The sequence below is a fragment of the Diceros bicornis genome, chromosome 7, assembly GCF_020826845.1.
Source record: "Diceros bicornis minor isolate mBicDic1 chromosome 7, mDicBic1.mat.cur, whole genome shotgun sequence".
Lineage (NCBI taxonomy): Eukaryota > Metazoa > Chordata > Mammalia > Perissodactyla > Rhinocerotidae > Diceros > Diceros bicornis.
Window position 1 is genome coordinate 65,649,555 of NC_080746.1, and position 24,882 is coordinate 65,674,436.

Here is a 24,882-nt window from a genome sequence, read left to right on the forward strand (position 1 = left end):
TTCATCTAACTCTCAAAAAATGCATGTGTGTATGTGTGTTTTCAACCATACAACAACCCACTTGGGTAAATTTTAAACATTTTATGTTTAAAGTAGTAGGACCTCCTTTTTAAAAAAAAGGAAATCTTGTGCTAATTTTGAATATGAATCAGATAAAAATGGGGTTAAATTTGTGGTTCTTCATGAAACCATATGGAGGTTCATGGAACACAGCTTGAAAACTTGTGCTTTAATCAGTATATGTATGATGTAGGTCATGGGACGAAAGTCTAATTTTATTTTTCACCAAAGTTAAATAATTTTCTCAGCACCATTTACTGAATAATCTTCTCCTATTCATAGCCCTTTATCATATGTAAAGTATATAAGCATATGTACTATGTTATAATACATGTGATCCATACACTGGTCTATTTCTAAGCCATTCAGCGACAGCATTCTCAACATTTTTTCAAATGTACAATCAAGTTCTCCATTATTTTAACTTCAATATATCATTAATTATATGTTAAGGCAATCTCATTAATCTTTCGTGTAATTATCTTTCCTCTTCTCCAATGTCTACTTTTCTTAAGAGACTTGAGAATCTTTTTCATTTCAAATCTCATTGGGATTTTGATAAGATTTGAACTACTGAATCTATAAATTAACTTAGGAACATCCCTCTAAAAAAGTTGACTTCTCTATTCAAGTGCTTTTTTATTTTCCTCAATTAAATGTTTTGTTTTTCATAATTTTCATTCTACAGTTTTGTTCCTTTTTAAGAAATTTTAGTGTTATTGCAAACTATATTTTTTCTTCCCATTATATTTTCTAGTTATTATAAGAGTTTAGGAAACTATTGGTTTTTGTATTTTTACTCACCTTAATGGGTTTAACTAGTTCATTTTTTAATTAAGTTTTAAAAACATATTGTAGGCACTAATAAACCTTCACCTATTCTTTATGTCAATAAATCATTATTGATCAATATCATTTTGCTTTAATCTTTTCATTTGAATAGCATGTAAGTAAAATTTTAACCCCATCAAGGCTTTTCAAAACTTTTTAATGGGAGAGTTAACCTATTTTGATAAATTTGGTTTTCTCTCATCTTGATCCATGTTCTCTAATTTTTTAGGTCATTTTGTTTTGTTTTGTTTCTGTCTTTTGCAACAGGGACTGAATATTCTTTGCTTTTATCTTACTCCGTCTTGAAAGGTATATGTGCTTTTTTTAGTTTTATTAGTTGCAATTTCTAACTTTGAAAAAAAAAATCTTAAAACCTTTATTTCTTGAATTGTTAAAGTCAAGAAGAAAATGTAATAAGTCCCTGCTATTTAAGATCAGAAATGTAGCACAGTTTCCTTTGCTGTCCTTCCCCCACAGGGTTGCCAGATTTAGCAAATAAAAACACAGGATGCCTAGTTAAATTTGAATTTCATATAAATAAATAATTTCTTAGTATAAGTCCCCTGTAATATTTAGGCCACACTTATACTAAAAAATTATTGTGTATCTCAAATTGAAACTTAACTGGGTGTCCTGCATTTTATGACAACCCTACTCTCCCACCCAGACTTTTATATATAATCTGCTTTTATATTCAGCATTTGTATATGAAATATTTTCTTGCACAACTATTTAAAATTTTTGAAGTTTGGTAAGCAAATTAACAATTATCCAGACTTAACCGCAAGTTTAACTGATTTTAGTATTCATCACCAGTCCTTTTATACTGACTTCCACATTCTTGAGCTCTCTTTAAGAAAGGCACGTGTATGATAAGTTTTCTGTTTTCTTGCTTATCTGTTACCTACACATATAAAAGACAATTTAGTTGATAAAAAAAAACTGTAGGTGGTTAACAGATTTTTTAACCTCACACAATCCTTTAAGTGTTTTTCCATTGTCTTTTGACATTTACTGAGGTCTTTATCCATCCTCCCTTTTTGGTTTTGTAGATGAACAGAATTTTTCTTTCTGCATACTTTCAATTGTTCTTTTTTTCATAAGCTGTTTCTAAGCATGGTTTTTTATACTGGTTTTGCCTAAAATCTAGTGGGCATATACTTTTAGCTCAGGAAAAATTTCTTAATTTCTTTGATCACTGAGTCCATTCCAATTGTTCATCTTCCTTAGAAACACCTTTAGTTCTCACAATGGCTATCCATTCTCTGCACTTCATATCTGTCTTTTCTCTCATTGTTCGCATCTCATTATCCTTTTCTTATACATTTAACATCATCCCAAGTTTATTCATTGCAGTATTTGATATTCTACAGTGCCAATTCTGCTTCTTAGTGCCTTTTCCTTTGATACAGCATTTTAAATTTCCCTGTAGTCCTTTTTCATTATATCTATTTTTCTTTTTATCTTAGAGGCTCTTCTCTACTTATGTATTTCTATTCTAGTTTTATTGATTTCAGGTTTTCTGTTATGCTACTGAGGACACCAGTTTTTCTGAAAATTTATTTAGGACACCGAAATAGCTAATTTTCAGGCTACAGGATTCTAAGTCTACACAATGATATTCCTTTCTTTGGTACTGCAATTCCCTCTTAATTTCCTAAACAGCTCCACTTAATTTATTTTCTCTTGGGAAGTGATATCTAAACATGTTCACATATCAATAGTTAGGGCTTATGTATTCTCATTGAGTCTACTCCATTTTTATAATGACCAAATTCTCTCTTCTTGCATAATTAGCTTGAGAATTCATTTCTGCACAGAGCTCTGAGTTCAATTCTGTTTCTAGCAGATGTTTCTCTATTACCATTCTATTCTGCTGAGATTAAATCAAATTCTACTGCTTGGATCTCTAATTCTGAACTGATTGAGTATCTCCAGTTTTTAGCATTCACTTCTATCAGCTTTTGTCCACATCCTTGACACCTTACTTGGAGAAACTAAATCTTGTATCTCCTGTTACTTGATGTCTGACCCTATGAATAAATGCGGAAAACTGAGGATGAAAATGGGTTAAGAATGCACTGTGGTAACCTCAGAGAGCAGCACCCCTGCAACAAAATAATGGTTCCTGAGTTTCCTGGTTGACAGAAATAGCATCTCTAAGATGTCCTAACTCAGATAAAGGGTCATACAGTATTTTCCTATCTTTTGTCATAAGCAATTGAATTCCCCTGGCCCTATAGTTAATTCTTCCACATTTGAGCCATAGGCTACCTACCAGTTTGAGTTTCAAGTGTCATGTGTTTTCATTTTTTTCTGTAGCTTCCGAGGGACTTGACAGGTGAGTCAAGATGCTGTCCCATAGATAGGTAGCCAATTTCAATTCAAACCAAAATCTAAGTGTTTTGAAGTCAGTGAAAATACAAACTTGAACATAGAGTACGAGTTTATGCACATGAAAATGCACAGAAAAAAAGACTAGGATGAAACAGGATGAAGTTTTTTCTCCTTGAATTTTTAAATATATTTTATAATGACTATGTATAATATTTATAGTAGAAAAAGAAAATACGCTTTAATTTTAAACATATAAGAATCCTCCTAAGCATCTCCTCTTGAAGCACATGATTCTTAGTGGGACTTAGGGGAAACTATAAATGTTACTTGGGATTACTTTGGTTATTTATACAATTTCCTTCCCAGTAGCATTTATTGGGCTTAAGGTTAAGCTTTGATTAAAGCTGTTAACTAAATGAACAGAATTATAAGGTTTCTCTTCTGTGATTATTGTGAATATGTGAATTCTGATCAAATCCCTTATAATACTCATGGCATTTATGAGGCTTCTCTCCTGTGTGGACTCTTTGATGAATTCGAAGAGCTGAGCTATGACTGAAACCCTTACCACACTTAGCACACTGATAAGGCTTCTCCCCTGTGTGAACCCTCTGATGAATGTGAAGATTAGAGCTGTGACTAAAGCCTTTTCCACAATCATCACATTTATAGGGTTTTTCTCCTGTATGGACTCTCTGATGAATGAGAAGATGTGAACGCTGACTGAATCCCTTACCACACTGTTCACATTTATAGGGTTTCTCTCCAGTGTGTACTCGTTGATGAGTGTGAAGCTTTGAACTCTTGCTGAAGCCCTTCCCACATTCATGACAAGTATAGGGTTTCTCCCCTGTGTGGACCCTCTGATGAATGCGAAGATCTGAGCTGTGACTAAAGTCCTTCCCACAGTCATCACATTTATAAGGCTTCTCTCCTGTATGCACTCTCTGATGAATTTGAAGATTTGAGCGCTGGGTGAAGCCCTTACCACAGTCATCACATTTATAGGACTTCTCTCCTGTGCGGACTAACTGATGAATTCTAAGATTTGAGCTCTGACTGAAGCCTTTACCACACTCATCACACTTATATGGTTTCTCTCCTGTGTGGACTCTCTGATGAACATGAAGTACTGAACTCCGACTAAAACTCTTACCGCACTGATCGCACTTAAAAGGCTTTTCTCCTATGTGAAGTCTCTGGTGAATGTGAAGTAATGAATTTCTACTGAGGTCCTTATCGCACTCAAATTTATAGAGTTTCTCTTCTGTATGGACTCTTTGATGATTGTGAAGACTAGAGATCTGACTGAAGCTCTTACCACACACATTACATATATAAGGAACCTCCCCTGTGTGGACTCTGTGATAAAAGTGAACACCTACGCTCTGACTAAAGTTACTGTCAACTTCAGCACATCCATACAGCTTCTTACCTATGTGGATTCTTGGATGTCTGTATAGGTCTGATCTCTGAGAGAAGCATGCTGTGCTAATGGAGCACTGATACAACTTTTTTCCAAGTTGATTTCTCTTGTGGAGAACACATTGTGATTTCCAATAATAAATTTCTTTACATTTATTACATCCACAGTATTTCTCTTCCATAGAGTCTTTCAGTAGGTCATTTTGGGACATCTCCCCAATGTACTCTGGAAGGGCTTCCTCATTTGGTACATAAGACTGCTGAACTATGAGCTTCTGTTCTTTTTCCATGGAGAGATTTTTCCTGGATATGCCAAGATGGTATCTGCTTCCTTGAAAACCATGTGAATCACTCACATAGATTTCTCCACTATAGTCTTGAGTATGTTTTGTTTTGAAGGACTGCCAAGGTATAAACTTTGTATATTTTAAGTTCGTGGGACTTTTAGCTCCAAAAGTCACTTCATAGTTCCCATACCCTGGTACTTGTGTGGAGAGTATTAACCATGCTTGATAGTGGGAAAGGTCTTGCTGCTTTAGGTGTTCAGAATCTATCCTTTGAATGGTTTCCACATAGTTTTGATTCTCATATATCTGAGTGCTCGCATTTCTCCAGCCTTGCCAGCAGGAAAGATTTTCATGTTCTAAATATCTGAATCTTTCTTCTTGGGGTTTGTAGCTCTCTTTCCAGTTTCCTAGAAGAATAAGCAGATAATCCAGTGGTGAGATGTAGGCTGTGTTTAAAAATTTCCAGGTATCAGGCTGGCCCCGTGGCTTAGTGGTTAAGTGTGCGCGCTCCGCTGCTGGTGGCCCGGTTCGGATCCCGGGCACGCACTGACACACCACTTCTCTAGCCATGCTGAGGCCGCGTCCCACATACAGCAACTAGAAGGATGTGCAGCTATGACATACAACTATCTACTGTGGCTTTGGGGGAAAAAAAGGAGGAGGACTGGCAATAGATGTTAGCTCAGAGCCAGTCTTGCTCAGCAAAAGAGGAGGATTAGCACGGATGTTAGCTCAGGGCTCATCTTCCTCACAAAAAAAAAAAAAAATTTCCAACTATCTCAATCAATGCCCTCCAGAATTATAGGAATATATGTGTGGGTGGGAAAGAAGGGTTATGACTTAGCCTGCTCCATATTTGGATCTGAAATTCCTTTGTTTGTTTATTCATTCACTCACTTATTCATTTATTCCACAAACATATCTTGAGCATCTACTATTTACCTGGTACTGTTAGAAATAAGAGTAAGGCTGACTGCTTCATGGAAATAGTCTTAAAGACTGAGGTTTAATTAGCTTACTCTCTTTGGGGCATTCGTATAAGAAATAAAATATTGTTTCTATTTTTCTGTTCTAGAATAGTGTGGTAGATTGTGTGGAAAAAATGGCTGCATTAACTCTCTACTTTATCTACATCTTTGGGTGTTCCCCTTCCACGATGACTTTAGGCTTGGCTATACAAATTGCTTTGGTCACTGAGACAATAGCAAAAATGATACAAGCAGGGGCCGGCCCCATGGCGTAGTGCTTAAGTTTGGCACACTCCACTTCGGCGGCCTGGGTTCGTGCGTTTGGATCCTGGGCAGGGACTTACACCACTCATCAGCCATGCTGCGGTGGTGACCCACATACAAAATAGAGGACGACTGGCACAGATGTTAGCTGAGGGCGAATCTTCCTCAAAAAAAAAAGAAAGTGATACAAGCAGAAACTTGAAAAGTGCTTGTGCATTGGGGCTTGCCCTCTCTCTTGCTGGTTTTGAAAATCCTGTGACCACTACCATGTAAAATGAGCTTGTGCTAGCATGCTTGAAGAGGGGCATATGTTCAGCATATCCCCATTATCTCCACTGATACTGACCAACCAACAGACATGTGAGTCAGGCTGTCCAGCCTCATCTTAGACCATCGAGCCCCAGCCAAGTCACTCCATGACAGAAGATCCATCTAAACAATTAGAATCATGAAAAATAATAAAGATTGTTCTATGTCACTACGTTTGGGGTAGTTTGTTATATAGCAAAAGCTACCTTGTACAAATAGTATGAAGAGAGAACAAATTTAGGACCACACAAAATTGATTATGTGTGGAGATCTGTGCTTTGAGTGTAATCCAGAAAATAAGTAAGAATAATAATCACAAATACTTATTAATTACATAGCCTAGGTGTCTTTGGAAGATGTCTTGCGCTTTATCTTCTGTCATCTGATTTAAGACTCATTTTTGAGACTATTTCTTCCACCTCAATACAACACCCAGATAAAGAACCAAAATACTCAACTAAACTGGTTCCAGAAGAAACTAACTCTATTCCCTAAGAGCTGGGATAACTTTACCTACTGACATGACATTTGTGTAGTTCTCCCACATGACCTCTCTGTAGAGCTTTTTTTGAGAAGAATCCAGGAATCTCCACTCCTCCCAAGTAAAAATAACAGTCACATCTTCAAACGTTACTGCCATCTGGTCCGAGAACAGGCTTTCCAGGAATAAGAAATCTAAGTGAGAAGATGGAGAAAGAAAAAGACATTCAGCAGATAACATATATGGCAAGCCATACAGAAAAAGAAAGAACTTCAATAATGAAGAAAAACAAGAAAGGTAAGATGAGACATAATAATAGTAGTCAAATGGCTAAATAATGTATCCAATTGAACCCCATCACCATAAGAAACATTTATATAGCATTTGTCTGCTAACTACTGGGCTAAGTTCTTCATGTATATTTCAAGTAATCCTCAAAGCAATCCTATATTGTAGATACTATTATTACCCCCATTTTACAAATTTGTAAACAATGGTTGGAAAAGTTTAAGTAAATTCCCAAGATCATGGACCTAGAAGGTAGCACAGCTAGGACCCAGGTCTGCATATTTCCAACCAGAACCATTTGCCAGCTATAACAATATTGCTTAATGTTGCTTATATTATTGCTTCTAAAATTCTAATTTTAGACATCATCTATTTACTTCCTACTATGAGATGAGGAATTAGACCCTACCCCCCTATGCCTCCACTCATCATTCTCATAGAATATTATCACTATTTCAATTAAATCAATAAGCAATGCTTATATAATTTTGATTATGATTATATACAGTTTGGGAGGATTACCTGTTTTATTTTTAATTTACTGTCCTCAAATTCTTAATTATTTTGAAAGGCTCTATATAATCTATTTTATCAAGTGTCTCACTCCCCGTCCCCCTTTTATTTTGGAAATGTTCATCTTCCTGCTCCAATCTGGGATGGCTACTCTTTAGTGCTCCATTTTCAAGATCATATGATTCTTCCTCTTTTGTGATTTCTCCATTAATTTCTCCACTGAAAAAGCCAAGGTAAGAAAAAGGCAAGGTTTTCTTCAAGACATACATATGTTTTAAAAGAGAATCTCCAAGCATGGTTACTGGGAAGAATTCTCAGGCATCATTTGAATCACTATGTGCCTGAAATCTTTATTATCCCTCACAAGTGGCTGGGTATAGAATTCTAGAGTGAAAAGAATTTTTCTCAGAATTGCTTCACTGTTTATAAACCTTCAGTGTTACCACTAAGACTGATTTGTTTTTAAGCTCTAATTCTTTTGTAGGCAACTTTTTCTTTCCTCTCTGGAAATATTTTAGGATTCTCTTTTTCGCCTGGCCCTCTGCCTCAAATGGTATGGATGCATCCTCAGCCTCTCTCAAGTTCACAGGGCTCATCAGTTCCTTCCTTGTCTGTATCCCCATCAAGCATTCTAGTATGTAATGTCTTCAGCCCTATGTGGCTCTTACCACTATTCCTCTGTTGCCTTATGAGTTTTTGTTGAAATTTCTCATTTGCTGATGGCTCTTCACTTCATCATTGCCAATTCATAAATTTTTTAGTTTCTACTATCATCATGCAGTTTTAGAAAGGAAAAGAGAAAAATGCATGTATTCCAACTGCCTAAAAATATTTCTTTTAGTGGAAAGAACAAATCAGAGTTGGTTATGTGACAAATTCATTTTATTTCTTTGATGACACATTTTCAACTCTAAAGTTCAATTAAAAATGTTCAGTAAATACTAATAATAAAGGAAATAAATACTTTTAAGGAGTTTATAGTAAAATGGAAGGAAACTAGATTATCATCATCATATTATAATCATAGCAGCAGCTAAATATTATCGAGCAGTTATGTGGACAGGGTTATTTTATCTCATTTACTATCACAACAATCCTATCAGGTATTAGTATCAGTACCAAAGGAATGAGGAAACTAACATTTAGCAAGATTAACTAACTTGTAAAAGGTCATGTGGTTACAAAGCAGTGGTCTTTTTTTTTTTTTTGATGAAGAAGATTAGCCCTGAGCTAATATCTGCTGCCAGTCTTCCTCTACTTTATATGTGGGTTGCCATCACAGCGTGGCTGATGAGTGGTGTAGGTCCACACCAGGATTCGAACCTGTGAACCCTGGGCTGCCAAAGTGGAACACGCCAAACTTAACCACTACGCAACAGGGCCAGTCCCACAAAGTAGTGGTTTTTAAACACAGGCCTACCAGTAAGTGAAAGTGAAAGAAGTTAAAAACAACTTGGTGAAGGGTTGTAAATCAAGATTTCCACATACAGCCATATTGAGTTAATGTAGAAGGGCAAAAGGAAGATGTACTGAAAAATTCAAGGATTCAAAATATGCCACCCAGGTACTGTTTTCCAAATAAACTACATGAAAATCCATGCCTAAACAAGAAACAATCACAAATAGAATTCAAGAATGAAAAAATTCAGTGCTCTTTATTTTTAAATGTTTATAAAATAAATGTCAAAAATTTTTAAGAGAATAAGTCTAGTTTAATACATACAAATGAATATATAAATAAAATAAGAAAATTGGGATGCTCAAAGTCCAGACTACAGGACTGAAAACTGGTGTCAGTGTGGAAAATAAACGAATTCACTGGTCCCTCATTTTGTAAAAAGTACAGAAAAATAAAACTCAGTTTGTTATTGGCTTTAGTTGTTATTTAAACAAAGATTTAAGAATTTCTTTTAAAAAAAATACACTAGAGTTTAAGACTCTAGTTTCTTGTACCGAAAATAAGTTCATAAACATTTTAAATAATACTGAATAAGTAAAAATTGAAAGCCTACCCTCTGCAAATAACATGAGGAAAAAACCACTAGTTTTCACTGTGCCCTTTCTGACCTTTCTTCATGCATACACACAAACATACATGCATACCCCACTGATGTTATTTCTTAACAATGACATGGAAATTCTATAGTTTGCTTTTCTCACATAATATATAGTATACATCTTCCGATTTCAGTACATATAGACCTATCTTATTTGTGGTGGTTTTAAAATATGTCCATAAATTATTTGATACCCTTCTCTTCAAGAGGTGGAGCCTACCTCCTTAAATATGGCTGGACTTAGGGACTCAATTCTGTTGAACAGATAAAAAAGCAGAAGGGAAAGTAATGGTGTACAACTTTCAAGATTAGCTCATAAAAGGCACTACAGCTTCCTCCTTGCTCTTTTTCTTGGATCAATCACTCTCGGAGAAGCTACCTGCCATGTGGTGAGAATACTGAGGCAGCCCTGTGGAGAGGCCCATGTGGTGAGACACTGAGGCCTTCTGTGCTCAGTGAGAAATGGGGCATCCTGCCAACAGCCATATGAGTGAACCATCTTAGAAGTGGATCCTCCAGCCCCAGTGAAGCCTTCTGATGGCTGCAGTCCTGCTGACGGCTTGACTGTAACCTCATGGGAGACCCTGAGCCACAACCATACAGCTATGCTGCTCATCAGATTCTTGATCCTTAGAAACTGAGAGGGATAATAAATGTTTGTTATTTTAAGCTAAGTGTAATTTATTATGCAATAATAGGTAACTAATATACTATTATTTATGAAAGTTGCATAGCATTTCACTTTATGATGCTCCAAGATTTAACTCGTCCCATACTGATAGACTTTAAGACTATTTCCAATTTTCTGGCTCTATCACAATAGAGCAGTAAACAATTCTCTTAAATATATCATTGAACACTCACTTATAATAATATTTCTAGAAAAATAAATTTCCAGAAGTAAAATTGCCAGGCATGTGCATTTCAGTTTACTAAAAAACACCATAAAACGTCCCTTGAAAATATTTTTAAAACATGTTGCAAACATTTTCCCCCACTACAAAAATTAAAAGCAGGACACCTACATTCAAAATTAGTAGTAGGTAAAATTAAGTCTATAGAAAAAAAAAGAAGAGAATTATATAAAGAATAAATTAAGATGACAAGTAAGCCAATTAATAGAGAAAAGGATACTAAAACAGTTTTAAAATATAGAGGCGTACTGCTCAGAAGAGACACACTCCAAACTACTGAATTCTGAAAGATTAAAAATGAAAAGACAAGCTAAGCAATAACAGAAAAATGTAGACAAAAATAGATTTTGCGATAATAATATTAGACAAGGTAAAATCAAAGGCAGAAGTATTACACTAGACTGGCACAGTAATTTTATGAGAAATGAAATAACAGCCTCTTGTGTACCACCAACCAGAACTGATTAAGCTTTTCTCATAGTTGCTTCAAGATTTTGTATCATTAACAACTGAGTTTGGAAAATTTCAAACATTCACAAGAGTAAACAGGACAGTATAATGAGGTCCCATATAACCACTCAATAATTATTAACATTTTGACAATCTTGTTTCAATCCTCTACCTCCCCCATTATTATTGTTGTTATTATTATTGGCTGGAGTATTTTAAAGCATATCTCAAGCATAAGGTCATTTTACATATAATTATTTCAGAAATATTTCAATATATTTTTTTCATTAACTGATACTTGAAAAAAAACCTAGTTGCCTAACAAAAATAATACTTATTTAATATCATCTAGCACTTCAAATTTAATTCTGATTGTTGTAAAAATATTTTTTACAATCGAATTGTCTGAATCAGGATCTAAAAAAGGTCCATAACTTTTATTTGGTTACTGTACGTTTCTTAAATCTCTCTTGATCTGTAACAGTCTCCTCCTATCTTTTTTTTTTTTTTTTATCATGCCATTGATTTGTTAAAGAAACTCAGACGTTTATCCTGTAGAACATTGGTTCTTAAACTTCAGTGAGCACCAAAATCACCTGGAATACTTGTTAAAACACAGTTTCCTGGGTGCCATCCCCAGAGATTCTGATTCATTACGTCCACAGTAGGACTCAAGATTCATTTATCATAAGCTCCCATGTGATGCTGATGCTGCTGGTCCAGGGACCACAATTTGAATAGCACTTTTACAGAACATCCCATATCAATGATTTGGCTAACTGTTTCCTTGTGGTATTTAACTTGTTCTTTTTTCCCTTCTTGTTACTTGGTTCTTTTATTCCAGAGGACAGTGAAGACTAAGATTCATTTTTTCTGACAAGAATACCTGCTGTACACTTCCTGTTACAACTAAACTAAGCAGTGGGTTCAGGTGCTCTCAGCCCAGTCCTCCCATTCTAATGTTTCCCATAAACCTTTCACTAAAAGTTTTAGCAGTAAATGATGATCATTTCTCAGATCTGTTATTTCATCAGGCATTACAAATTGGTTTTCTAATTCTACTATTCCTTGGGCACATACAAGATATAATTCTTCTACAATGAAGAACTTTCCATCACAAATTTTCTGGTTATCCTGAAATGTAGTCCAAACAAAAAAGGCAGGGTAAATGATTATCTCTGAAACCATCCCCTTTTAAAAATCAATTTTCAGAGTAATGACATGAGGCAAAGCAACCACCAACTACGAGCAGTGAGATTTGTATTGTTTTACTTTTCAGTATTTTTATGAACATTTTTTATTGTTAATTTGTTTATTGCAGTAACATTAGTTTATAACATTGTATAAATTTCAGTTGTACATCATTATACTTCTATTTCTGCATAGATTACATCATGTTCACCACCCAAATTCTAATCACAACCCATCACCACACACCTGTGCTGAACTATCCCCTTCGCCCTCCCCCCTCCTCCCTTCCCCCCGCCAGGGAACCACCAATCCAATCTCTGTCTCTATGTGTTTGTTTGTTGTTGTTATTATCTACTACTTAATGAGGGAAATCATACAGTATTTGACCTTCTCCCTCTGACTTATTTCACTTTGCATAATACCCTCAATGTCCATCCATGTTGTTACAAATGCCTGGATTTCATCGTTTCCTATGGCTGAGTAGTATTCCATTGTGTATATATACCACATCTTCTTTATCCATTCGTCCCTTGATGGGCACTTAGGTTGCTTCCAAGTCTTGGCTATTGTGAATAACGCTGCAATGAACACAGGGGTGCATGTATCTTTACGCGTTGGTGTTTTCAATGAACTGATTGATTTTTACATATTTTATGTCTTTCAATCAAATCGCAGTCATTTTTCTTTTAGATGTTCAAAACTCCCTTATTTTAGACTAGTGGGAGTCCTTTCAGGTTGGCTCCAGGTTCTTATGACACAACCCTCTTTAGTGTTTAAGAATATCCTACTTTCTGGCACAACAAATGTCCTAGGTTCTTTCTTGTTACATTACCTGTACTGACCAGGATTCACCATTTCTCCAAGGAGTTTGATAATTTTTCACTCTTTTTTCTTTTGTATATAAATGAACCCCCCCAACAATATTATATAAACTTGATATCCCTTTTGTATTCCCATCCATAAACACAGTTATCTCTCCAACTATTAAGTTTTCTTTAAGGTCCTTTTCAAGAAAGGTCTCTTAAAATCATTTTCTATGTATTTGGAATTTTGATTACTTCCTATAATTTTGTCAGGTTTTGCTATATATAATTTGAAACACATTCTTAGCTACATATTAGTTCATGATTAATACATCTAACCTCTTTTGTGGCGATAAATTAGGTAGGCCTCTTGTAAACAGCACAGAGCAAGATTTGGTTTTTTATCCAATCTGACTCAGTTTCTTAATAGGTAAGTGATATCCATGTTATTCATGTTCATTTATTGTGATTACTGATATATTTGAACTTATTTCTCAAATCTTACTTTTTATTTTTTAAATTCTTCTTCCATCCTTTCCTTATTTTAGATTGACGGTTTTATATTTTAATTCCCTCCCGTCTCCACTTTTTCCACTATGATTTTGATTTCACACATATAATTCCTATTCTTCTAATAGTTAACCTAAACATGTTTTAAACATATACACTTACCTCTCTATTTTTCTAACAAATCAATTAAGAAGAGAAACAAATCCAGGAAAGACTGCATGAGATATGATAAGGAAAGGTGATCAAGTACCTTGGTAAAGTTTACTGTTTTCATAAAACAAAACAAAAACAAAAACCTAGGGAAAAAAAGAAAGGAAAAAGAGATATCTATACATATCCTGAACTATAATTCTTAACAATACAAACATGAGGGGGAGACTGAGGAAAGGCACATGAGAGTGTGCTAAAGTAGTTGTCTTTTTAGAGAAATGAGCTAGATATTAACAAGTTTAGGAAGTCATAAATAAAAGTCAACGTGAGTTTCAAGTTAAGGGCAACCACCATAACAACCAGAATAGAATCTATAAAAAACAACAGAAGATAACCCGCTCCAAAGGAAAACAGAAAATGAGGGTGGAAAAAAAAAAACAATAAGATAGTAAAAATAATATGACAGTAATTATAATAAATGTAAATGGCTTAATCTCACAGATTAAAAGACAGACTCAGATTAAAAAAATAAGATTCAATGTGGTTTAGAAGAGATACACTAAAAAGAAAAATACATAGAAATAAAAGGATAGAAAAAGATATACCACACGAATATGAACCAAAAGAAAGATGTAATAGCAAACTTAACTTGCTGAGATAAAATTTATGGCAAAAAAATCATAAGGGACAAAAAAGTATGATTTTTATATATTAGTAAATGAATAGTAAGACAAAAATATATCCAAAGTAATTAAATCGTACCCACAAATAAAATTTCAAAATGTATCAAGTAACAACTATCACAAGTGCAAGGAGAAATATACATACACCATCAACTGTAAGTATAGATATTACTCTCAGAAAATGAAAGATCAAACTGAAAAACCCAACAATACAGAGACTAAACACCACAATTAATAAGCTTGAGTTCTTTTATCTGTGTTGAAGTCTATATGCCCAAAACACAAAAAACACATTATTTTCATGAACGCACAATACTGTTATGAGATAGACCACGTATTAATCCATTAAAGAAACTTCAATAAATTCCAAAGGATCAACATAATACAGAATACATTCTCTAACTACTATGTAACAAAATTAGAACTATTAACAATGGAATTTAAAAAGTCCACACTTCTGGAACCCACGTAACATATTATTAGCCCTTGGATTAAAAAGGAAAATATAATGATAATTAAGACAAATTTGAATTGAATAATAATAATTACATATCAAAATTTTCAAGACCCAAAAAAAAAAGTACTTAAATAAGAATGGCTAGAAATAAACAAACTAAGCATTCCACTCAGGAACTTAGAAAAGAGAAACCCTCTCTTCCCCCTCAAAAAACCAGGGCAAGTTTTGAAGAAGAAGGATAAAGTTGAAAGTCAAAGCTAAAAGAAACAAATAAATGATTGAGAAAATACATAAATCCAAAGGACACTCTTAAAAATTTAATAAGTCAGATCTCTGTGAATCTGTTTCTTTAAAAAAGATTATTATAAACAAAATACAGGGCAAAATGAGTAAATAACTGCAGACATAAGATTTTAAAATAATACAACGGTATTATGAACTATATATACAAGGGCATTATAAATGATATGCAAAGGCACTTGAACATATATATAAAAGAACAAATTCCTAGCAAAGTACAAAATGCCAAAACAGATGAAAATGTAATATAAAATAACAAACCAGTAAATAGTAAAGAAACTGAAATGGTAGCCAAGGTTCTTCCTCCCTCCCCCAAAATCCAAGGCCCAGAGAGTTTTACAGTTGAGTTCTACCAAACATTCAATTATTACTATTACAATTAAATTGTTTTAGAAAATATAAAGTGAAAATTGCTAGCTCATTATGTGGCTAGTGTAATCTTAATTCCAAGACCAGATAAGGACAATACAAAAAAATAAAATTTCAGGCCCATTTGTAAATTTTATAAATAAGCAAAAATCCTAAATAAAATATTAGCTAATTGAATTCAGTAAGGTATTAAAAATATGCATCAAGTATGGTTTATTACAGGAATGAAGGACAGTTCAACATGAAAAAAATCTATCAACATAATTCACTATATTAATAGACTACAGAAGAAACCATGATTATCTCAACTGATGCAGAAAAATCATAATCAAGTTCATAATGTTCAACACCTATCTATGGTCTTAAAAAACTTTTAGCAAAGTAGGAATAAAAAGACATTCCCTAAATTGGTAGAGGTTATATATTAAGAACCTACATCAAACATTAAGCTTAATGGAAAAAAAGCTTAAAAAAAAATGCTTAAAGCATATTTTATATGTATTCCTTTTACAGTGGAACAAGATAAGAATGACCACCATCACCAGTGCTTTCAACACAATAGTAAATGTTCTAATGAATACTATAAAAGAAGAAAAAGAAATAAGAAGCATAAGAATTAGAATAAAAAATGTAAAATGTCATTATTTGCATATGTTATGGCAATCTACTTAGAAAAATCAAGAGCATACAGGTAAACCATAAACTAGCAAGAGAGCTCAGCAAAATTACCAGATACAATAAGGCAACAGTGTAACTGTATCAGCAATCAACTATTAGAAAATAAGATACCATTCACAAAAGCAAAAAAAACCTATCTTAACCAAGAATATAAAAAACTCTTTGAAGACAATTTTCAAATTCCAATAAAACAGAAAGAAGATTATCGGAATAAAAGGAGAATCATGTCTCTATGTTCTTGGATGAGATGACTTAAATTCAATACACCTCCAGTCAAATTTCCAGCTGGATTTTTTGAGAAACAAATATACTTTCTTTCCTAAAATGTACAGGGAAGGAAAAGAAGTCTATAAAGACTTAAGTAAACCAAGCAGAAAGACTTGCCCTACCAGATACTGACACACCACCAAACTACAATAGTAAAATTAGAACAAATAGACCAGTAGAACAGAATAGAGGACTCAGAGATTAACCAATGTGCCTGTTTATATATGAAAACACATTAACAATAGAGACAGCATTAAAAATCAAAGAAGAAAGAATAGATTATTGACTAAATGGTGTTGTGAAAACATTAACTATATAAGAAACAATCAAACTGGATTCCAACTTAATATCATATACATTGGGGACATTAGATGGGTTAAACACTTAAATGTTAAAGGGAAAACTATAAAGTTAGTAAAAGAAAATGCTGGAATTGAACAACATTTACCATTGTTAAATGAATCCAAGAGCCAGTTCTTTGGAGGAAAAATATTAACAATAAAATAGATAAATCACAAGCTAGCTAACCAAAGCGGAAAAAATGGAGTGAATACAAATAGAAAAAAGTTAGAAATGAGATTGGGGATATGGCAACAGGTAAAAATTTAACTGAATGTTAGGTGGGCACTTTCTACAACTCTTTAAAAATAAATTTGAAAATCTGAATGGAAAATATATTTTTTCCTAGAAAACTATTCAGTATGGCCCTAAAAAAAGAAAAAACCTAAAAGATCAGATAGTATGAAAGAAATTGCTTAAGTTATCAAAGAACTATGACCTTCAAAAACAACTGACCCAAAAGTTTTCTCAAATGAATTCTTTTGAATTTTCAAAGAACAGATTATTTGAAGTTATTAAATTTCTCCAAGGCATACAGAAAAACTATGAAAAATTTTAAGAAATTCAGGAAAAAACTGAGACAGTACAAGTAAGAAAACTATAGATCTACATTACTAATGAATATTGATATGAACTTCAGAAATAAAGTAAAATATAAAGTCAATAAAACGCAGCAACACCTATATTTATAATATACTGCCACAGAACTAGTTATTGCAAAACTTAGTGGCTTAAAACAACAATAATTATTATCTGTCATGGTTTCTCTGGGTCAGAAATTCAGGAGTGGCTTAGCTGGGTAGTTCTAGCTCGGATCTCTCATGAGATTGCTGCTGAGTTGTTGGCTAGAGCTGCAGTTATCTGAAGGCTTGACTGGGCTAGAGGATTCACTTCCAGGGTGGCTCACTACATGGCTGGCAGGTTGGTTGTAACTACTGATGGAAGGTCTCAGTTTCTGTGTAGTTGGTCATGCAGCCTGGGCAACCTCTAAACATGGAGGCAAGCCAAAGTTGCATCCTTTTTATGAGAGTTTTGAAAGTCACATAGCATCACTTCTGCTATACTCCATTGGTTGAGGCAATCACAAGCTCCAGCTAGATTTGAGAGGAGGGGACACAGATCCCATATTTGGGTGGCAGGAGTGTAAGTCACATTGTATGAAAAGTATGAAGGACAGAATAAATTATTGGTGTGGCCATCTTTGGAAAATGCAATCTGCTACAATACCAAAGTGTATTATAGCATGATAGGGTGGTGGTTTATTCCAAAAGGTAAAGGAAGGTTCAAATGGGGAAATCTATTAACTATAAGCTGTCATAATAACGTCAAATAAGATAAGCCATATATTTTAATCGATGCCAAAATGGTACTTCTTAAAATTCAACATGGATCCTTCATTTAAAACTACAAACAAAGCAAGTTAGCAAAACAAAAATAAAGACACAAATATACCTCAAATCCAAAGGTAAAGCATTAATTAAAGGCATTCCCATTGAAATTGGAAACTCAACCAGAATACTGCAAACTCACTCTATTTAAACTACTGATGTGAAAGCACTTGCCAATGCATGTAAACAAAATTATCTGTAGAGGGTATGACTATATCTGGGAAATCCAAGAAAATCAAGTGAAAATTATTAGCAATTATAAAGGAATTCAATGTCCCAGAAATTCCAATACTAGGTTTTTACCCTAGAGAAACTTACACATATATATCAAAAGATATGTACAAGAACATTAGAGTACAATGGCTATAACAGCAAAAAGCTGGAAACACTCCAAAAGGCCCAACAACAATAGGATGGATAAATAACTTGTTTTTCATACTGTGAAATAGTACACAGCAGTGAAAATGAACCAAAGCTGTACAAATCAACATGGATGCACTGTAAAAATCTAACATCGTGCTAAAGAAGCCACTCATAGAAGAATATATACAGGATTCCATTTCTATAATGTTCAAAAATAGGCAAAACTAAACAATTTTGTTTAGACATGCAGACATAGATAGTTAAAACTACAAAAAAAAACAACAACTAAAGAACAATAAACACAACATTTAAGATAGCAGTTCCCTCTCTAGGAGAGGGAGGGATGAAATTGTGGGGTCGTAGGGGGCTTTTAAAAGTGTTGCTGGTCTAAATGGTGGGTGTTCATGTTATTATTGTATTTTAAATAGTAGATATCTTTTAATATATTCTTTTGTAGGGCCGGCCCCGTGGCTTAGCGGTTAAGTGCACGCACTCCACTGATGGCAGCCCGGGTTCGGATCCCGGGCGCATACCGACGCACTGCTTCTCCGGCCATGCTGAGGCCGTGTCCCACATACAGCAACTAGAAGGAAGTGCAGCTATGACATAAAACTATCTACTGGGGCTTTGGGGGAAAAAATAAATAAAATTAAATATATATATATATATTCTTTTGTATGTATGTAATACATTACAATGAAAGTTCAAATTAATTAACATATAAAATCCAATTACATAATTTAGGAGATCAGATATATAAATAATAATCATTAAAAGTTATTTTTAAAATGACATTTACAATAGCAATTAGAAAGTATAAAATCCTAAAAATAAACTTAACAAAAATACTTAGAACCTACATAAAGCAAGCTTTAAAATTTAGAAAATATTCCTCAATCTTAGGTAGGAGAAATAAATATAATTTTGTTCTCACTAAACTTATCTATATTTTCAATGATACTAACAAGTTTGGGGGGGATCTGACAGACTGATTTTCAAGTGATTTTGTGAAAAAAGGAATAATAAGGGGAAAATACCCAATGGCATATTAAAACTTTAATAAGGCCTCTCTAATTATAATACTATGAGGTTGACACAGGAATAGAGAAGAAAATCAATGGAAAAGACTAGGAATCCGGAAATGGACCCAAATACAGCAGTGAATTCTAAACATGATAAAGGTGATATCAAATATGTGGGGAAAAGTCGGTTTATTTAATTAATGATGCTGGGACAGTTGACTAGTCACTTGGCAAAAAAAATTTTAAGCCTCAATTCTTATGTGTTAGTGACTAGGAAGAGTTATATCAGATATGCATTATACTTTAAATAATAACTAACATCATAGCAACCAACTGTTAGTGAGTTCTTTCTATTTGTCAAGCACTGTGCTAAGTTTTTTACATGTATGATCTTATTTAACCTTCTTAACAACCCTATATAGTAAGTTCTACTTCCCCACTTCAGAGGTGAGAAACTGGTTGAATAATTCAATCTAGTTCACATAACTAAGAAGTGGTAGAGGCATGAAAACAAGCTTAGGTAGTAGACCCAGAGCCTGTTTTTGACCAATATGCTATACTAATAAAACATACTGAAAGATTAATATATTCAATATCTAAAATTATAATTAACTTTTACTCCCTTTTTTCCAAAATGGAAATCATTATAATGTCATTCTGTGGAATATTCCCAATATATGAACTATCTTCCTTCTTTTGCTTATCCTCATTTGGTGAAAAAGAAAGGTGAACTTCCTCTTCATTGCCCACTAAATGCCCTACATGTAAAGGAAGGAAATTAAATATACCTTGATAACACTATAAGAATTGAGAAATGGGTCCATGAAACAGGACAGCCCCAAAATCGATGTGTGTATATTTGTGTATGTGTATGTGCGTGTAAAGAATTTTGTAATTTGGTATATGAAAAGGTAGCAATACAATCAATGGAGAAAGCAAATGTTACTAGAAAAATAAAATAACTAAGTGGGAAGAAAAAAGAATGTTTAAGTTCTCCTGTCATTTCTCGCACCAAAATACATACCTGATTGGTTTCACAGTGAAACTTTTAAATACTTGAAACTATAAAAAATAATTGAGGAAAACGAAAGTAATTATGTATTAGATTTGGGGACAAAGAAGAGCTTTCAAAGCATAAAACTACATAAATAAGAAGAAATAAGATTTCACTTTATGCAAATTTAAAATATAATAAACAAAGAAGTCCTTATAAATAAAAGGCAAATGATAAAGTAGGAGAAATATAGCATCCAACAAATGATTTATATCTTTTACATACAAGGGTACCTTTTATCAAATGAAAAAATTCAGTAGGAAAAAAGATAACGTATGTCAAGAGGTATACATTATGTATGTCAAAGAAGGAATGCAAATGACCAATAAATACATGTAAAAAATGGCCAATCTTACTAAGGTCTAAAGGGATGCAATTTGAAACCAAATTTTAAAGATAATACTCAATGCTGGTAAAGGTTCAGCAAGATAGGATCTTTCATCAGATGGCTGTAGAAGTTAGTTCATGTAATATTTCTAAAAAACTTTTTCAAAAGCCTAAAACCTGTTTATATCCTATTTCCCAAAGTATATCTTGAGGAAATAAAGAGAGATACACTTAACAAATTATACATAAGAATATTTATTAGAAGTTGTTTAGGGCCGACCCGTGGCTTAGTGGTTAAGTGCCTGCGCTCCACTCCTGGCACGCACCGACGCACCGCTTCTCCGGCCATGCTGAGGCCGCATCCCACATACAGCAACTAGAAGGGTGTGCAACTGACATACAACTATCTACTGGAGCTTTGGGGAAAAAAAAGGAGGAGGATTGGCAATAGATGTTAGGTCAGAGCCCGTCTTCCTCAACAAAAAGAGGAGGATTAGCATGGATGTTAGCTCAGAGCTGATCTTCCTCACAAAAAAAAAGAAAAAGTTGTTTATAATAGCAAAATATTGGGAATTACCTAAGTTTTTCCCAATAAAAGAAAATTTAAATAAAGCAATATATACCTGGAATGGAATATATACACCTGGAATAAAGCATATATACCTAGAATGGAACACTATATAGTCATTAAAACATGCTACCAAAAAAACCTGGAAAAATGTTCACTGTATGTTAAATGAAAAAATTATACATAGAACAGCCATCATACATTCAACAAATATTCATTGAGTGCTTATTACATGCCAGGTACAGGTCTATATACTGGGAACACTCCCTGCCCTCATGGAGCCTATTTGTCATGATTCAATTTTTCTATATATACTAATCTCTCTATATACATGTACCTTAGATAAACCTGTGGGTGTACATTTGTACATACATATATGTATGCATACATATTAGTGTTTGTACAGATTAGTGAGTAGGCATGTATATGAAGTATTAAATAAAAGCCTATAAGTAAATCTATCCAAATGTGAATAATGGCTGCCTCTGTTGATGTGCAGGGGACCGAGTGGTACACAAGAAGTAACCAATTAAACACGAATAGCCCTATACAATGTGGCCTCACCTTATACATTCATACGTATATGCTCTACTGCAACTAGCCCAGTTTCCTTATTTGTCCCCTCAAATTGTGCCTAAGACTAAATGACGGTCTTCCTGTCTGGAATGATATCTTCCTATTCATAATGATTATTCAAATCTGAGTTCGTGTTCCTGTCTTTTAAATGCCACTCATTCTGGCAATGTTTAACATGAGATACCTTGAGAAATTATTATTAACCTCATATGGTTTATCTCCCCAATGTTAACGAAAGACATTTTTATATTTATCTCAGAGCTTCAAGAACAGTACAAATTATATAGTAGACTTGACTGGTTGAACGAATGAGTAAACGTTGGGAAAGACACTGGGTGGGAGGCAGCGCCACGCTACAGAGGAAGCTTAGAAGCTTCTCAGGCAAGTGAGGAACATTTTCTATTCAATCTGGTCCATCAATCCCCATTGCCACTTCCACAACTCCCACTACCCACAGAGAATTCACCGGCAATTTATAATCACCGGCAATTTATAAATGAGAAAAGACAATCCTACTCACCTGCGATCAGGCTATGAGGAAAACACTGAACATTCCTTCCTCCTTGGTGCTCCTCTTTTGGGGAAGGGTGGAGTGCTGAGGAGGCTGAGCTGAGAAAGACGAAAGAAGGAATGAAAAGGCTGGGCATGCCCTGAAATTCCCAAACTCACTACAATCTCCACATACGAACTGGGTGTGTCCCCCAAATCTCCTAGAAAGAGGTCAGAAAGAACCCAAGAACATTTCTGTTCCCTTTCAAGGACTAGATAGGACAGTTATGAGGATTGGCACCCAGGACCTTATTTCTGACTCTCTAGAAACTTCAAAGGTACAATTCTAGTTTGGGCATGAAAACACAGCATTTGATCTCACATAGTCCCTCCGGGAATGCAGGTGTTCTCTATGTAATTTAACCTTTCTGAGCATCAAGGCTTTCCTAGTTTATTATTAACAATAACAATAAAAAATAATAAATATAATAGCAGGACACTTAAGCAGAACGCGCGAACTAACCACTACACCACCGGGCCGGGTTCTAAATAGTTGGAGTTCTTTCTACTCAAAGTATTTTCTTATTTTGTGCCATCAGTTAAGTAGAAAGATAATTCCATTGCCCTCCTTTACTTGTTACAAAAGAAATACTGGATTCATTATCAGGGTACCTAGAGTCTTAAAGAAGGATCCCAGATCTAGGGCTCCCAGAACCTGATCATAGTCTCAACTCTGTCACCAACCACTTGTAGAACTTTGAAAAAGACCAAACTTCTAGACCTCCCAGGGCCTCACTTTCCTCACCTGTAAAATGCGGGCATGAGCCTTTGCCACCCCGGTCCTGCCCTGCAGATCACAGGTCCCTGCGGAAAATGATAAACAGTTAAGAGCCCTCTTTCTCTAGAGAGAAAAACGATTCATGAGTGTTCCAAGAGCAGGACAGGTTTGGGCTGCCCCAACGCGCCACGGGCTCCCCGAGTGTCCGAATTCAGAAGCACAAATAGTTCTTGAAGAGCGGGATCTGAAGCTCTCAGGGCCAATCTGCGCGGCCTCGGCTCCTGCAGCCAAGACGCGCGTGGCCTCCTCCGTTCCGCGTCCAGACTCCCGACCCGCGCTCCGCCCCGACACCTCCCACTCCGAGCACCCGGGCCCCGGGGCCCAAGCTGCCTCCGCCCTGCCCTCTCATTCCCCTTCTTCAGTTCTAACCTGGGGAGGCCGACTGGGAAGGACGCACCTACACTGGTGTCTCCGGGACTTCGCCGCCGGAGCCGCTTCTCGGTCCCTGACCCTCCCTTTTCTGCCACCCTTTCTTCAGCCACAGCTCTCCCCGCCCTTGTCCGCTTCGGGCTCGGTGCTCCCGAGAGTCAGCGGCACTTACGGAGCCTCTGAAGCGCGACGGACACCGGCCCAAACCCTCCGTCTACACAAACAATGGCCTCTGCCCAGCTAGACCGAAACGGAAGCCCCAGGCCGCGGAGTAGACACTCGGAGTGTTTCCATGGAGACGGGGGAGGCGGGGCGGGAAAGGAGAGCGCCGGAGAACGTGGCTCCTGATTGGCCAGGAAGATGGGGGCGCAGCCCGGCGCTCAGCCACCAGCATTCCGGGCGCTCTGAACCGAGGATGGGCCCGAACCACCCCCGAGACTAAGGAAATAGGAGTATTCTAGGCGTTTTTAGGGCCCCTGGGAAGGGGGCGGGGCGGGGGAGTTCAGGGAAATGAGGGGGCGGCATCGGAGAATTTGGGGTCCCTCACAACCCGCGAGCGCGGAACCCCTCAGCGGGAACCTGGGGAAAACCTTTGCTGTCAGGTCGCCTTTGCGCTGGGTGGTTGCGCTGCTGTACCCCGCCCTCGGCGGAATGGGCACCGCACTAGCTCTGGCTCTAGCATCGTCCCTAAACTCGAGGTTGGAGTCACGCAGCCGCGAAGAGGACCTTGCAAATTCCGCTTTATGGTTGCCGGGGACCCGCTTCGCTCCTGCCAATGCGCTTATCGGCTCGCTCGGGCTTTCCTCCCTCCCTTCTCCCTGCCCAGTCCTGGGCTCCTCTGGAGACTGAGGCAGAGACGGGAAAGGCAAGGGGGGACCGAGGTGGAGCCGTGGCAAGCTGCCCCTTCTAGGTGTCCTGGGAACAGCAGAAAGAGATCCAAGCACCTGCTCCTATTAT

At 35.8% G+C, this 24,882-nt stretch overlaps 1 protein-coding gene across 4 annotated transcripts; it reads right to left on the bottom strand.

Annotated features, from left to right (window-relative positions):
* On the bottom strand, window positions 1-24,185 carry ZNF214 (zinc finger protein 214). Of its 4 annotated transcripts, none has more exons than XM_058545871.1 (5): window positions 23,954-24,185; window positions 23,524-23,582; window positions 22,750-22,838; window positions 6,995-7,156; window positions 1-5,347 (listed from the first exon to the last, which is right to left on the bottom strand). In XM_058545871.1, exons 2-5 carry the CDS (start codon window positions 23,538-23,540, stop codon window positions 3,654-3,656), a joined length of 1,962 nt encoding a protein of 653 aa, XP_058401854.1. In that variant the 5' UTR covers window positions 23,541-23,582; window positions 23,954-24,185; the 3' UTR covers window positions 1-3,653. The 4 variants fall into 4 exon arrangements, with proteins under 4 accessions (XP_058401854.1, XP_058401853.1, XP_058401855.1 ...); XM_058545870.1 differs by having other exon boundaries at window positions 23,926-24,185; XM_058545872.1 differs by lacking the exons at window positions 23,524-23,582; window positions 23,954-24,185 and adding exons at window positions 20,729-20,766; window positions 21,709-21,748 and having other exon boundaries at window positions 22,750-22,813.
* Between the last annotated feature and the right edge of the window lie 697 nt (window positions 24,186-24,882).

Excerpts from the sequence above, each read along its gene's own strand:
- ZNF214 (XM_058545871.1), bottom strand. Across the intron at positions 7,157-22,749 it reads TCCTCATAGCCTGATCGCAG|ATTTCTTATTCCTGGAAAGC; the intron begins GTGAGTAGGATT and ends CTTCTCACTTAG. Across the intron at positions 5,348-6,994 it reads CACAAATGTCATGTCAGTAG|GAAACTGGAAAGAGAGCTAC; the intron begins GTAAAGTTATCC and ends TTATTCTTCTAG.